The sequence below is a fragment of the Alosa pseudoharengus genome, unplaced genomic scaffold (genome assembly GCF_046254945.1).
Source record: "Alosa pseudoharengus isolate Yale_2024_CS ecotype anadromous, Long Island Sound unplaced genomic scaffold, YU_APseudo_1.1 YU_APseudo_1.1_scf_1, whole genome shotgun sequence".
Taxonomy (NCBI): domain Eukaryota; kingdom Metazoa; phylum Chordata; class Actinopteri; order Clupeiformes; family Clupeidae; genus Alosa; species Alosa pseudoharengus.
Genome location: NW_027468564.1, coordinates 8,820,446 through 8,836,489, shown reverse-complemented (window position 1 = coordinate 8,836,489; position 16,044 = coordinate 8,820,446). Strand labels below are relative to the sequence as shown.

Here is a 16,044-nt window from a genome sequence, read left to right as displayed (position 1 = left end):
AGGCTAGGCCTTTTTATTCAGTTATTCATCATCTTCCGTCCTTGTGTAGCGCACACATTCTAAGACTTGTCACCTGTCACTCATCATCGTAAGGGAGGTGTTTGGAATAATTCCCGCATTACAATCATCAGCCAATCAAGGTGGTCACTTCAGTCATGCTCGTGCATGAGTAATGACATCATCCATAGCAAGGAAGACTCACATTTTTAGTTTAGGAGTTGTCATTTTTCCTTACTAAGAGTAGGTCTGAAAGGCTTTGTGAATAACTTTTAAGAGAAAATGCCTAGCTAATATCTTTTAGTGCGATTTAGGAGTACTCCTAGTGGTAAGATAAAAGGCTTTGTGAATATGGCTCCAGTGCAGTAGCTACATTAGGGCCTCTTTGTCTAAATAATAGGCCTATATACCTTAAGCAAAGATCCTCAACTGCTAGTCACTTGTTAGCGCATAGCTGTATTGCCATAGCTAACATTGCTGCCATCCACTTGTATAGCTTTTTACGCTAGCGTTAGCTAGCTAGCTCGGTTCCACCAATACTACAGACAGGGATGTAGCTCAGTAAGTAGCAGATCAGTCCCTTAACACAGGAGACCAGGATTCAATCAGCAATTTTGAAGGTGCATTTCTCACAGCTTAACCGAGCTTGATAGATAGATACAGTAGAATAGAGATAGAAGGTTGGGCTGGTGGAACTATAGGCTACATGGTCCTCGCTTTAGATTGGGGGGCTGCAGGATTTTCTACAAATAGGTAAGAAATGTCTTATAAGCATATTAGTTATCCACCTCTTTGTCTTATACACCATTAACAAGCTGCATGTTAACTGTTAACAAAGAAGCTTGTAATTTACTTAAAAGGCTGCTCATTAAGCTGCATGTTGACAGTTAGTTAATGTTTTAAAAAGGTTAACAACAGTTAACTAACTGTTAGTAATGCATTGTTAACTGCTTATTATGCACTGTTAATACCTAAAAAGCACATGTTATTCTAAAGTGTTACCAAATAAATAAATAAACTCCAATTAACATATTCCAACACGCCACAAAACTGTCATAGCCTGGCATATGCACCTCACAAAACCATTTTTTTCAACAACACATAGGCTATGTTGAAAGTCTGCTAAGGAGCAGAAGGCATAGTCTCAGAGACTGATCAGCAGCACCTGATAGCAATATAGCCTACAGTATATAAAACTTGGCTGAACTGCATCCTATGGGTTCAAATGCCTAAATGGCCTATTCTTTTTTTTTTTTCAAACTTTGTTTATTAACCCTCTAACCGTCCATGTCGCAATATTGCGACAAGCGTCATTACTGAATAAAACAGACGATAGACGCGAGTACAGTGTAAAATCTCATTTGTACTCTTGACCACTAGTGGGCACCCAGAGCTTCGATTCAAGCTCAACCTTTTTTTTCCAAGTTTTCAGGAAGCATGGGAAAACACACGAAGAAGACGTGCATTTCATCCATAACGCGGAAGCGATGTGGCCCATAGTTTTGCACAAATTTAAGCAGAAATACACCAAATGTTGAAAAAAAATTTCACGTGTGATGAAGTCTTGGATCTGTTATTCACCTATTCTGATTCTGAAGGAGAATATCTGCCTTTTGGAGAATATGATCGATCGTCTATTGACTGATAGTCACGGTGCGTCTGTGAATGGAGGTACGTCTTTGCGACAGTGTCCACTAAGCATACCATGCTTATTTCGCCCCTCTGCCCAACATAGCTGGAGGTGCCAGTGGCAATAGTGATGATAGTGTCTGTAATGGACGTGGTATAGACAGCAGGGGTTGTAAAAATAGGGCTCTGAAGAACTACAAAGTCACCCGCGATATGGAACTGATTTGACCAGGCTACTTTATTGTATAGTAGCATAGGGTTTGTGATTATAGTAATAGTTTAGTATTGTTGGTTTACATGTGACTGTATTCCTGTTCATTTGTTATGTCCGTGAAATGACAAAAAAAGAAAGTAAAACTGCTCAAATATGTTCAACATCTAGTATTTACTGAAATGTGCATAATTCACGGTGGTTACCATCCAGTGACGTCATAATATGCAAATTAGATGAGTAAATTTACCCCCTTCATAAACTTCTGTTCATACTAAATGATTTTCACATTTACAGTAGGACTTTATCTCTGACCACTTGCAAGCCATGGCCTTTTGAAATTTTGATGTACAAATCCAATTTATTCTTTTTAAACCCTGGCGGCTAAAGGGTTAAGCAAAGTGATCTCAGACAATGTTTCACATTCATTCTTTTTTTTTTTGAAGAACCTAAACTAACATGATGCACAACTTCCATTTCTGTGAATGAACATCATTTTTTCTTTTCATGCACATATGTAACCTGACTCTCACCAGATGAATTTCGTTCCGCCTAGCTCCACTCATCCATCTGGAGTGGTGCTTCAGAAGGCTGGGCCTTATTAAAAAATCCTTGCATAAGATTGGATAAGCCACTTGTCCATCATCTATTGACGTGCTACTTCAACCACTCACATTGAAGCCAACCCGTGACGCTGAGAACAGTCTCACAGTCGCTTCTACACTACGCTATCTATGAAACCCCCGCCCTGCGTCCTGATTGGCTCTACCATACAATCTTGTGCTGAAATCACTCTGAACGGAACCGATCCCAGATGGATGTGAGTGGAGCTAGGCGGAACTAAATTAATCTGGCGAGAGTCAGGTTAGCACAAATGTGCATTGAAAAGTTCTTCGTTCATTGTTGTAGTGAGATTTTATTATTTTTTTTCTGTTGAGTGTGAAATGATTTAGGTTAGGTTAAACAACATCATACAGGCCTATTAACCCTTAGAACCCGATTGACGCAAAGTGCGTCAAAAAACACACCCTTTCTTCTCTGTTACATTGCTCCGGAACTGTTCATCGCAGCGAGATGAAACCTTTATTGCATGACAGAGCAGAAGTGGGGCTTTCCAAAGAGACTACACACTTGTCTGTACGATGAAGTGTGAAGAAAAAAAAAATTAAATTAAATCAAATTGCATCATATTTACAGTCTATACTTCTCTGCGTTCACCTGCTCATTTGAATTACTCGCGAACCTGTGATCGCATCGATACGGCAAGCATATCAGATGAAAGAGGGGACACAGTGCTATCCATTGGTCTGTTTATCGATCCTTCTGGCTTATAAAAACAGATGAAGTGACTGCAAAATAATAACGTCATGTACACAAACCAACCTGCACACTCATTACTCTCGTTTGAATTACTCGCGGACCCGTGATCGGATAGATATGCCACGCATGTCAGATGAAAGAGGAGACTCAGAGCTATGATTTGATACCGAGGACATCCTTCTGGGTTATAAAACAGACGAAGTGACAGCAAAATAATAACTTCATATAGCTGGACTGCAAAGTTTTTGTCTGTTCTTGTGGCAGCATGTTTATAATCCAACGCTATCATGTGTTTCTCTATGGCAAAGCATGTTCATAATCCGGTTTTGAGATCCTAGCAAATTCCTGCATGGCATCCAATTCAAGCCTCACATTGCATCCCAATTTTTTCAACAAAGAAACACCTTTTTGCCTTTACTTTGTTCATGGCAATGCAGTAAAAAGTTGAGAATCATTATGAGTGCATACATCATAGGCACGCAGGCTAACACGCAACCTCGGGTCAAGTCAGGTCAGATCAGTTCGTGTCACAGATATGGAGCGCAGAAAGGTCATTTTTCATCACTAAATAAAAAATGCCATTTATTTCCGTAAATCACACACCACATATTTCTGTAAATTGCTCAGCCCCAGAGTATCCCTCCAACATGGCAATTATATTGCCCGATTCAGGACAGTCTGCCCTACACACACATTAAATGCATGTAGAGCTATGAGCTTGCTGTGGTGAGATACATGTAGAAATATAAGAATTTTTATAATACGCTTTTTATATTTTAATTCTTTAAAAATCCAAATAAAATCAATGCTAGTACTAATACATGACATGACGGCAGATCTGGGTAGCCTAGACTCTGCTGAAAAAAACAATAAGTGTGTGTGGCACTTACAATGACCAGAATAAATCCATATGAATAAAGGTAGTGAAAATGCCCTAAAACAGCTTAGGGTTCTAAGGGTTAATGAGACTAGCCATGCAAGATCATACATTGTGTCAGCTATTTCTGCTTGTCGTTTTACTTGAATGAGTACAGACTTATTAGAATAACTGTATTTATTAACCGTCCTGTTGTGTTCGCTGTCAAATAATCACCGAAATAGAGCAATTATTTTCTCTCGGAACATAAAGTAAACATAAAACGAACACAACAGGAGGGTTAATCTGCTTAATTTTGTGTGAATTTCATCTCAAAAATTGGACAGTCTGGTGTGGACAGGCCTTAAAACACATATAAAACACCAACCAAATAATAATGTGCCATGCTAGTCTTAATAATAATCCTTAACAAAGTCATGTCTAACACCAACCTTAATGTCTGCAGTTTGCAGTTAGGACTAGACAGTCCCTTAGAGAAAGCGTGAACCCCAGAATCCCCCAGATCATTGTGACTCAGGTCCAGCTCTATCAGGGAGTTTGGTGACTGTAGAACAGCAGCCACAATTCTACAGGACTTCTCTGAGAGTTTGCATTCAGCAAGTCTGCATAACAACATGAATAAAGACAAAATATTGCAGAGATAGATAAATGAAAGGGACAAAAGGTGCCTCTATCAATCAACACAATCAAGTGATATTTTGCATATAATTTCCATGGCAAATCACACACACACACAGGGCTGGAGTGGGGCCACTTTTCAGCGCGGGAGTTTCAGGCCCAAGACCGGCCCACTTTTTCCATGGTGATGGAAATTGGATAAATAAAGCAACAGTTCAGCTCTTACTATCCTGTAGTTTTTTTTAGTACCATGATTCAACAAATGTGTAAAGGTTATAAAAAAATGCATTTAAACTGAGCATTTGCATTTAAACGCAATAAAGAACATTTCACTGCGATGAACAGTTGCGGAGCAATGTTACAGAGAAGAAAGGGTGTGTTTTTTGACGCACTTTGAGTCAATCGGGTTCTAAGGGTTAATTCATATAGTTTACTCTATATCCTCTACTACTTGTCCCTGTAGTCATAGCTAATTTCGAGCTCATCATTTTTAGCAGGGGACTGGCTGATCTGCTTTTTAATGCATACACAGGTCGAGTTTTGTTATCAATATTTGCATAATAATTGCAAAGTCTATGAATAGCCATATTGGATGATACAAAAAGGCTAATATTTTAATTAATTTAGTATGTTGCTAGAGAATAGGTTGACAATGCTACAATGGCCAAACCTAATAGCCTAATTATGCCGATAATAATCATTGCCTAGGCCTATAGGCTATCTCTCCTTACCAGTTGCCACCTATGTCTGTTCTCTTCAAAAAAAAATCTGGAAGCCTTGCACATTTTCGCAGAATTTTCTTCAATGTGTTTTGTCTTTTTACCTGCCATTTTCAGTCCCTCCTGACCTCTTTCTGCCATCCATCCTCCCTGACGCTTATCGCTTTTCGCTACGGTAGTGCTGGCCCGGCTATGGCATCTGAGAAAACTTTTTGGAAGAGATATGGACCCAACCAACTCTTTTTGGGAGGGGAGAACTCCCTCACATGGTAGGCTATAACCCATGCAGAGGCAGCGGTGTTAGGTACAGAATGCAAAATGTGTGTAGCCTACTTTAAGAGAAGATAGACTAACGTGGCAAATGTCAATATTTTTCCCTCGACTGGCCCAACGTGAAGCCCACCGGAAATTATCCCGATTACCCACTCCGGGCCTGCACACACACACACATCAAGATGTGAAAAAGTGTCCACCATCTTGCATTTTTAAAACATTAAAAACAGTAAAAAAAATTAAAAAAAATGTTCTTGTGTATAATCTCATAATAGGCTATATAATTAGAGATGCACCGATTGATTGGCTGGTGACTGGAATTGACCAATTTTGATGTGGTCGGCCATGACCGGTCAATCTGAGACATGCCGATTTATGTCGGTCAAATGCACTCACTCACCACACTTGAAACAACATCACCCAGCTGAGTTTGCAAAGTGTGACGAAGCTAGCAAAGACCAACACTCAGTTTAATAACCTGCTTCATTTTGTGTGAATTTCATCCCAAAAATTGGACTTGATGTGGACAGGCCTGAAAACACATATAAAACACCAACCAAACCATAATATGCCACGCTAGTTCTAATTATAATCCTTTGCAAAAACAGGTCTAACACCAACCTTAATGTCTGCAGTTTGCAGTTGGGACTAGACAGTCCCTTAGAGAGAGCGTGAACTCCAGAATCCCCCAGATCATTGTGACTCAGGTCCAGCTCTATCAGGGAGTTTGGTGACTGTAGAACAGCAGCCACAATTCCACAGGACTTCTCTGAGAGTTTGCATTCAGCAAGTCTGTATAACAACATGAATAAAGACAAAATATTGCAGAGATGGATAAATGAAAGGGACAAAAGGTGCCTCTATCAATCAACACAATCAAGTGATCTTTTGCATATAATTTCCATGGCAAATCACACACACACACACACACACACACACACACACACACACACACACACACACACACACACACACACAGAGACACACACACACGAAAGATTTGTAATGTTATAAGAGGACAGAATTTTATTAGCAATTTATTACGCAAGTGCCACAAGTTATGACACATGATCAACCACAATGCAGTAATGAAGATGGAATATCTCCCTTCTTCATCAAGATGTCCACCATTTTGCATTTTTAAAAGATTAAAAAGAGTAAAAAACATCTTCTGTTCTTCTGTATAATCTCATAATCTTACAGTAGACTATATAATTAGAGATGCACCGATTGATTGGCTGGTGACCGGAATTGGCCGATTTTCACGTGGTCAGCAATTACCGGTCAATCTGAGACATGCTGATTTATGTCGGTCAAATGCACTCACGCACCGCACTATAACAACATCATTTAATGAAGCCAGAAAAGACCAACACTCAGAGCTGGACGTACAAAGACAGTGCTAATACCTAGTTCTTCTATGTGTAGAATGCGAACACTGCTTTAAAGCCATTTTGCGTGGAATTTACTAAGATTTCACTTCATTAGGCTACGTGAACAGCGCTCATCACAGCTTGTCCCTGCCTCTAATTGCGTGCCCATAGCTGAAACACAAATGCAGTTGAACAGAGTTAACCTAAAAAAAAATAGCGATTGAGCCTACATAATAATGAGATCAGTGGCGTCATGGCCGTTGAAGTGAAGGGGGCCCTCGGATTTTTCTTCCCTGATCGTTTTTTTAATCACAACTTTGCTCCATAATAAGCCAGAGCCTATAACGACTCAATGTATTCTTCTGGATGTGTAATAAACCGTACCAAAACAGCTGAAGTGTCTGTGTATGTTCCCATACAGTAGCGGCTCCTGGGTTGACAAATAAGCGGGGCAGAGTCTGATGATCAAGTTTAGAAAAAAAAATTGGCATAGTTCCAGGTCACCGGCAGCTGGACGCACACTAAGGGCGGTCCACGGAGATTTTGTTCATTTTTACAGCTCTTTCTTTCTATGGCTAGGCTATGAGCGAAACCTGGGGAATAGAATCCCATAATGTTACCAATTGCGGTCAAAACACTGTTTTGTTCATGCATTATTAACCTATGGTTAGCCTACTTAATGTTATTTTATTCATAAGAAGTGAAGTTTTGAAATTTTGAGATTCCAGACAAATAAAAGCTACAAGGTAGGTACCGGTAATCAGCTCATTAGCTCAGATCAGTGGAGAACTACTTTGGAGGAAAAACTCAAGATGGAAACAAATTAACCGAGAATTCGTTGCAAAATCAAAATTCCACTGGAGCTCCAAGCATAGGCTTCACGCCGCCTTACAGCACTCAGCTCTCATAGTCAAGTTCAAGTTGTTTATTGTCATGTAGGCCTACTCATAAAATAAATTATATGTAACGAAATGATTGTGTTCAAGAGCCAGATCAACTTTAAAGAGTAAATTAAAAGTAGGCTATTCATTAAAAAGGTAAATATTCTGTGTGTATGGAGGGGGGGTATACCATGGAATGAGTGCTTGCGTGTCCACCATGGTTTGTATAGAAATTAATATTCAGTGAATGAAAATCTGTCGGTGGCGGTAACTATGATTGTCACACACTTCATAGGCAATTTGCGGACCAATTTGCGGACCTGTGCTTATCCTGGACACTGGTATGTTTTGCACAAAGGCACGGGACATCACGTAGGCCTATCGTTCTCATGTTGGCCACAAACTTGTCTGTAACCCTGTGTTCCTCCACTGCATCAATTGCTCTTTTCTGCAGCTGTGCATAGAGCACACATGGGGCATGATCTTGTAGAACAGGTCTAAAAGGAATAAAAACTCGGGATCTAAGAGCATTCGAGAAAACCCTTTAGCCTCTCTAACTGAGATTGTATTAAAATCTGCAGATGTTTCAATTATTTCGAAACACTCCAAAATTAGCTTTTAAATCTGTTTGGAGATCTTGTGAAAAAAGCGGAGAAACCATAAAGATCTGAGAAGAAGACACACACTGAGTATGCTGCTGACGCAGCCTTTCCCATCACCAGGTTCAATTGATGTGCATAGCAAGGGCCTACACGTCTTGCACTTTCTTACGCACTCCACCAGATGCTCCTCTCATGACACTAGCCCCATCAAATGTCTGTACAATCAGCCTTACTTTATCTGTGTCGCTCTGGTGAACAAACTCGTACACAATTTCGCACTTACACTGTAGCCCTCATGCAGTTGTGCCCCAGCATGGCTTATTTTCACAACTCAGATGCTAGCCTCATGTTTTTTGCCTTCTCTGAAAAATGTTTCATGTCACACACACCTACACTAGCCTACTCCAAACATCCCCATTTCCCCCAGATGATCGGAAAAGCAGACATGGAAAACAGAAAATTGTATTGCGTTCAGGACAACTAGAGCTTCTTATCAGACATATGGCCTACCACCAATGTGAAAATGTGTGATTAAATGACCGACTCCTGTCCTTTGTATGTTGAATTTAATTCATCATAGTTTTTCATTCTGTTGAATTGTTTAACTGTGAATGTAATTTGATTTTACATTCCTTGTGTTATTTTTCATGTAGCCTATGTTGCGCCGATCTGGCTAATGGGCTTGATATTGTAAACATTTTTTTACGTTTACATTTACTTTAAAGTTTAGCTTCAGTAGCTCACTGGCATAGCATGTTAATGGGAAAGTAAGAAAGATTCTAAAATAGCCCTCAGTTGAAATAAGAACTTATGACTAACTGAGATTAAATTAGAACTTAAACTGAGTTAACTCAAGACAATAGAAACTAAATAGCAAATTAAAGAGAAACTTTAATTGAAATTAAGTTGGAGGTTGCCTACTCTTGAAACCAAATAGGTTTGAGTCAAACTGAAAATAAGAAGATAGTATTTCTTTTATTTTTCCTTCCAAGAAAAAGTTCAACTTCAATTAATAAATGGCATATGAATGGGACGATTGTGTCTATGTTATGTTCATGTGAATTGTGTAAGTAAACTGTCATTTAGTTGGTACCAGTAACTATTTCTACCTGCTTCTAAGTCTTTTCTACTCTTTTATATAAATAAGCCGGCATTCAGACTTACTTTTTGGTCTGTTGTATTATTATTTAACTACAAACTGTTCCTCCGAACCTAGAGCCTGGTCCTGACTTATCTACTAATTGTAGTAAGGGCTAAAAATGCAATTAAACAAAATGCTTCTTACTAATGAAGTTATGTTAAGTAAGCATTAACAAATGAGTGGCAGGACATGACTTTACTTGGGGGTACACAAAAGTGGTAGGTAATAATGAACTCCAACTGAACAAATGTTTATTACTGGTGAAGTTATGTTAAGGACATGACTTTAATCGGGGTACACACAAGTGGTAGGTAATTATGAACTCCAATTGAACAAATGCTTATTACTGGTGAAGTTATGTTAAGTAAGTATTAACAAATGAGTATCAGCTGGCATACAGTAGGACCGATGAAGTCTGAATAACATTGCATTGCATTGCCAATGAAATAAATGAGCAGTGTTGGGAGGGTTACTTTCAAAACGTATTCCGTTACAGAATACAGAATACATGCCCAAAAATGTCATTTGTAACGTATTCCGTTACGTTACTCAATCTGAGTAACGTATTCTGAATACTTAGATTACTTCCGCATTGAATTGCTTTTTATAAGTGTAGGAATGCAGCCATCAAATCCTGCTTAGGCCTACTAAAAAGGCCTATTCTGGTGTGTTCTTCTGTTCCAAATGGCTGAAGTGTTAGGCCCACATAGGAGGAGGTCAACTAAGCTACCTGATAGCAAGGTGACCACTAAAACTACAGCAGGCGACTAGGCTAATTAAAACAAACAAAATAAATAGGATACTTTAAGGGCGTAGCCAGAAATTATAATTAAGGTGTGCCTGTGAGATTTTTCGGTGGCATCAACCCAGTACAAGTGAGGGGCGCATATGACAGGTGGAACGCAAATGACCTGTAAATGTAAACACTATAGGCTACTGTATATCAGTGCTCTCAAAATGAACGTGATCGCGTAATGACAATCAAAAACCGCACGTTAAAATATGCTACTCGCAAGAATAATTCTGCACCATATAATTCATTTTAAAACGTAAATGTAGATCTAATTAGAAAAATAATCCATAAAGCTATTTTAAGTTAGAATAAAAAACTTAGAATGCAGTGCCTATTTTAGAGATTGGTTTTATTGTAGGTCTAAATCAACACGTGAACTAGGCTTTGTTTATTGATTAGCAAACTGTGTAACCGATTGCCCGAAGTAGCCTGAGCTATTAATACTTGGGAAAATATCCTTTGAACAGACATCAGGAACCACGATCAGTGAGGAACAGGAGTTACCTCCACTTACTTTACTCCTAATTTGCTGTGCAAACAGTAATTTCAGGGTCTCCGATGACGCGTCCATAATGCGCGCTGGCTGCGTTTTGAGGCTAGTGCAAGACGGCGGGGCTTGGATTTAAACATGGAAACAATTTCATCATAGATTGCTTTCAGGAGTTTCTGGGAAATTGAGTTGCCTTAATTTATTTAGAGAGTGAATAAACTACCGTGGTAAAGTTGGTTTTATATTGGACGTTGGATATTCGACACATTCGAAAAATCTATTTAGCACTGACTACGAGGGTCGAGTTTGTGTCAAACCAACTGTAATGTGTTAAAACAAGGCCTGCCTATATTACACAAAGCTTCTTTTGTCCAAAAACCCATGTTTTGATTTTATGAATTTTTTAGGCTGATGAAAGATTTCAATCTATTATGCGGCTTCACCTTTTGACTTACCCATACTAAAACACATCTCCTGAACTCGGCTTACTGCCCTTTCTAGTACACAAAGCTTTTCCCCAAAAATCCATTCTTTGATTTTATAAATATTTTTTAATGTAAAAAAAATGCTTTAAATGCTTTAAATCTATTATGCGGCTTGACCTTTTGACCTAACCATGCCAAAACACATCTGCTGCACTCGGCTAACTGCCCTTCATAGTGCACAAAGCTTCTTTTTTCCAAAATTGCACTCTTTGATTTTATATTATTTTTTTACTATTCAAAAATGCTATGTCAAAACACATCTGCTGCACTCAGTTAACTGCCCTACATAGTACACAAAGCTTCTTTTTTTCAAAAACTTACTCTTTGATTTTATATACATTTTTTACTATTGAAAAATGCTATAAATCTATTATGCGGCTTCCCCTTTCGACTTACCCATGTCAAAACACATCTGTTGCACTCAGCTAACTGGCCTTCATAGTACACAAAGCCTATTTTTTTCAAAAACTCTTTCTTTGATTTTATATAATTTTTTTACTATTGAAAAATGCTATAAATCTATTATACCACTTCCCCTTTCGACCTACCCATGTCAAAACACATCTGTTGCACTCAGCTAACTGCCCTACATAGTACACAAAGCTTCTTTTTTTTCAAAAACTCACTCTTTGATTTTATATTAATATTTTACTATTCAAAAATGCTATAAATCTATTATTCGCCTTCACCTTTTGACCTACTCATGTCAAAACACATCTGCTGCACTCAGCTAACTGCCCTACATAGTACACAAAGCTTATTTTTTTCCAAAGCCCACTCTTTGATTTTATAGATGTTTTATTATCAAAAAATGTTATAAATCTATATTATAGATTTATTGAAAATATAAAAAAATCCAGTTGATTTACACAGCCAAATGGAACTTTGGATGGAAAACAAAATATAGTTAACTTAATAAATATAAACTAGAAAATGTAATTTCGAGGAAATTACCAGTGCATGAAAATATAAACATACTGTATATTAACATAAAATGCCAAACAAACTTTTATTGGGAAACAGTTGGCAGGAGTCATAGTTGATAACAACTGACAGTTGAAATGGCTGAACAGTTAAATAGTTGAGTAGTTTAAATAGTTAAATTATTTAATAGTGAATTATTGTAGTGAGGACATGTATTTTGAAACAGTTGTGGGCAGAGGAAATAGTAGTCTTAAGAGAGCCAGATTGTATGCTTAAAGCCTGAGACAGAGTATATAGTTTAAAAGTTGAATGTAGATAGTGTAATGGATGTTGATAGACAGAGAGTTGAATGGATGTTGATAGGCAGATTGTTTAATGGATGTTGATGTATAGTTTAATGGGTGGATGAGTGAATGGTTTGAAGAGGATGAATGGATAGAAAGTTGGATGGAATGTGCCTTATATCCTTGTAGAATGGAGAGACACAGAGAGAGTTGGCCTAGTTAAGCAGAAAGCAGTTGATACAGGTGCAATCAGTTTAACTGGCCCTTTGATGGGTCCTAGTAGTGAGCAGATGGAAGTTGATACAGGTGCAAATCAAGTTAATTAGTCCATTGTGATGTCATAGTGCTAATGCAAAGTCTATGGGGAAAAATAAGCTTGTTTTTTATTAATATCTCAAAAAGTATGAAGTTTACAAAAGTGAAAAATACATTCCCCACGTGTCCTTTTCAAGACCTACGTTACAAATTTGAACGAAGTTTCTACGTTAAACGGTTAAAGCTGAATTAGACGCAGAAATTTGGTGGGAAGAAGAAGAAGAAGAAGAAGAAGACTTCGGATAACAGAACTTCATGCACTGTAATGATGTATGTCTACCTACAAAGAGGTAGCTTGTTTTTTTGCATTTTTGAATAGTAAAAAAATAATATAAAATCAAAGAGTGAGTTTTTGGAAAAAATAAGCATTGTGTACTATGTAGGGCAGTTAGCCGAGTGCAGCAGATGTGTTTTGACATGGGTAGGTCAAAAGGTGAAGGCACATAATAGATTTATAGCATTTTTTAATAGTAAAAAAAATATATAAAATCAAAGAGTGCGTTTTTGAAAAAAAGAAGCTTTGTGTACTATGTAGGGCAGTTAGCTGAGTGCAACAGATGTGTTTTGACATGGGTAAGTCGAAAGGGGAAGCCGCATAATAGATTTATAGCATTTTTGAATAGTAAAAAATTAATATAAAATCAAAGAGTGAGTTTTTGGAAAAAATAAGCTTTGTGTACTATGTAGGGCAGTTAGCCGAGTGCAACAGATGTGTTTTGACATGGGTAGGTCAAAAGGTGAAGGCACATAATAGATTTATAGCATTTTTTAATAGTAAAAAATTAATATAAAATCAAAGAGTGAGTTTTTGGAAAAAATAAGCTTTGTGTACTATGTAGGGCAGTTAGCCGAGTGCAACAGATGTGTTTTGACATGGGTAGGTCAAAAGGTGAAGGCACATAATAGATTTATAGCATTTTTTAATAGTAAAAAATGTATATAAAATCAAAGAGTGAGTTTCTGGAAAAAAGAAGCATTGTGCACTATGAAGGGCAGTTAGCTGAGTGCAACAGATGTGTTTTGACATGGGTAGGTCAAAAGGTCAAGCCGCATAATAGATTTAAAGCATTTTTTAATAGTAAAAAATTAATATAAAATCAAAGAGTGAGTTTTTGGAAAAAATAAGCTTTGTGTACTATGTAGGGCAGTTAGCCGAGTGCAACAGATGTGTTTTGACATGGGTAGGTCAAAAGGTGAAGGCACATAATAGATTTATAGCATTTTTTAATAGTAAAAAATGTATATAAAATCAAAGAGTGAGTTTCTGGAAAAAAGAAGCATTGTGCACTATGAAGGGCAGTTAGCTGAGTGCAACAGATGTGTTTTGACATGGGTAGGTCAAAAGGTCAAGCCGCATAATAGATTTAAAGCATTTAAAGCATTTTTTTTACATTAAAAAATATTTATAAAATCAAAGAATGGATTTTTGGGAAAAAGAAGCTTTGTGTACTATATAGAGCAGTAATCCGAGTTCACCAGATGTGTTTTGACATGGGTAGGTCAAAAGGGCAAGCCGCATAATAGATTTGAAACATTTAACATTAAAAATTGTATAAAATCAAAGAGTAGGTTTTAGGGAAAAAGAAGCTTTGTGTACTAGAAAGGGCAGTTAGCTGAGTGCAACAGATGTGTTTTGACATGGGTAGGTCAAAAGGTCAAGCCGCATAATAGATTTAAAGCATTTAAAGCATTTTTTTTACATTAAAAAGTATTTATAAAATCAAAGAATGGATTTTTGGGAAAAAGAAGCTTTGTGTACTATATAGAGCAGTAATCCGAGTTCACCAGATGTGTTTTGACATGGGTAGGTCAAAAGGGCAAGCCGCATAATAGATTTGAAACATTTAACATTAAAAATTGTATAAAATCAAAGAGTAGGTTTTAGGGAAAAAGAAGCTTTGTGTACTAGAAAGGGCAGTAAGCCGAGTTCAGGAGATGTGTTTTAGTATGGGTAAGTCAAAAGGTGAAGCCGCATAATAGATTGAAATCTTTTATCAGCCTAAAAAATTCATAAAATCAAAACATGGGTTTTTGGACAAAAGAAGCTTTGTGTAATATAGGCAGGCCTTGTTTAAAAACACATTAAAGTTGGTTTGACACAAACTCGACCCTCGTAGTCAGTGCTAAATAGATTTTTCGAATGTGTCGAATATCCAACGTCCAATATAAAACCAACTTTACCACGGTGAATAAACTTATGAAAAAGAGAAGTATCGTCATGTAATCCATTGATTTCAACAATGTAACTGTATTCTAAATACCAACTATTTAACTTGTAACTGTATCGGAATACAGTTACTCATAATTTGGAATACGTAACGCCGTACATGTATTCCGTTACTCCCCAACACTGTAAATGAGGTAATTTACCAAGTAACATTGGGGTCATTCCATGTGAAAACAGCCAATATCGGGGTATCATGTACATGGTACCTCTCAGATTTTACTGAAAAGCTGTGAAAATATGCCTTATGTTACCAAACTAGGGAATCTGAAGTTTCAGGTCAAGATATCAAAAGGTTTGCCCGTGCGTCCATTTGAATCTCGGGTGCCACGGCCCTAATTGACACATTAGAATGTCACATTTCAAGCCCATAACTTCTGTTCTAATGTCCGGGGGATGTGCTTTAGACGTTCCAAAAAATGGGAACACATGTCGCCAGGACGTTATTTTGTTTTTGGCTCTGCGGGGAGTTCCAATAACCTGTCATCTCGGACTGCCCGCTCACAAAGACACATTTGCAAAAATTCATTCAAATAAAATGGTGTCCTAAAAAAGTGCATCTTCACACAAGACTATTTCACCTTTAGGTTACTTTAAAGGTTTTATACTGTCGGCCAAGATCAGTAGTAGGATAGCCTGGGTGAACCAAGACTAACTTTAAATTTGCTCTGAAGATCAGACTGATCTCTGAAGATCCCTTTGACGCCTGTGTCAGAACTTTCTATTTCATGACTTCTACAGACGTAACCAGCAATGAAATTCAACTTACATAAGTGCATTAAAGTCTACCCAAATCGTTTCAGAAGTGCAATAAGCACATCTTTCTTGTAAATGAAGGTTTTAAATGTAGTTATGTACTCAATTTTAAAGAACTAACATAGTCCTGCG

General features: G+C 37.6%; 1 protein-coding gene across 1 annotated transcript in view; it reads right to left on the bottom strand.

Annotated features, from left to right (window-relative positions):
* Positions 1 to 16,044, bottom strand: part of LOC143116912 (NACHT, LRR and PYD domains-containing protein 3-like) — an 83,827-nt gene that overhangs the window by 31,809 nt on the left and 35,974 nt on the right. Inside the window, exons 6-7 of the mRNA XM_076278285.1 lie at positions 6,266 to 6,436; positions 4,466 to 4,636 (exon numbers count right to left, since the gene is read on the bottom strand). Of these exons, the coding sequence (XP_076134400.1) occupies positions 4,466 to 4,636; positions 6,266 to 6,436 (342 nt within the window). The remainder of the gene's footprint in view (positions 1 to 4,465; positions 4,637 to 6,265; positions 6,437 to 16,044) is intronic.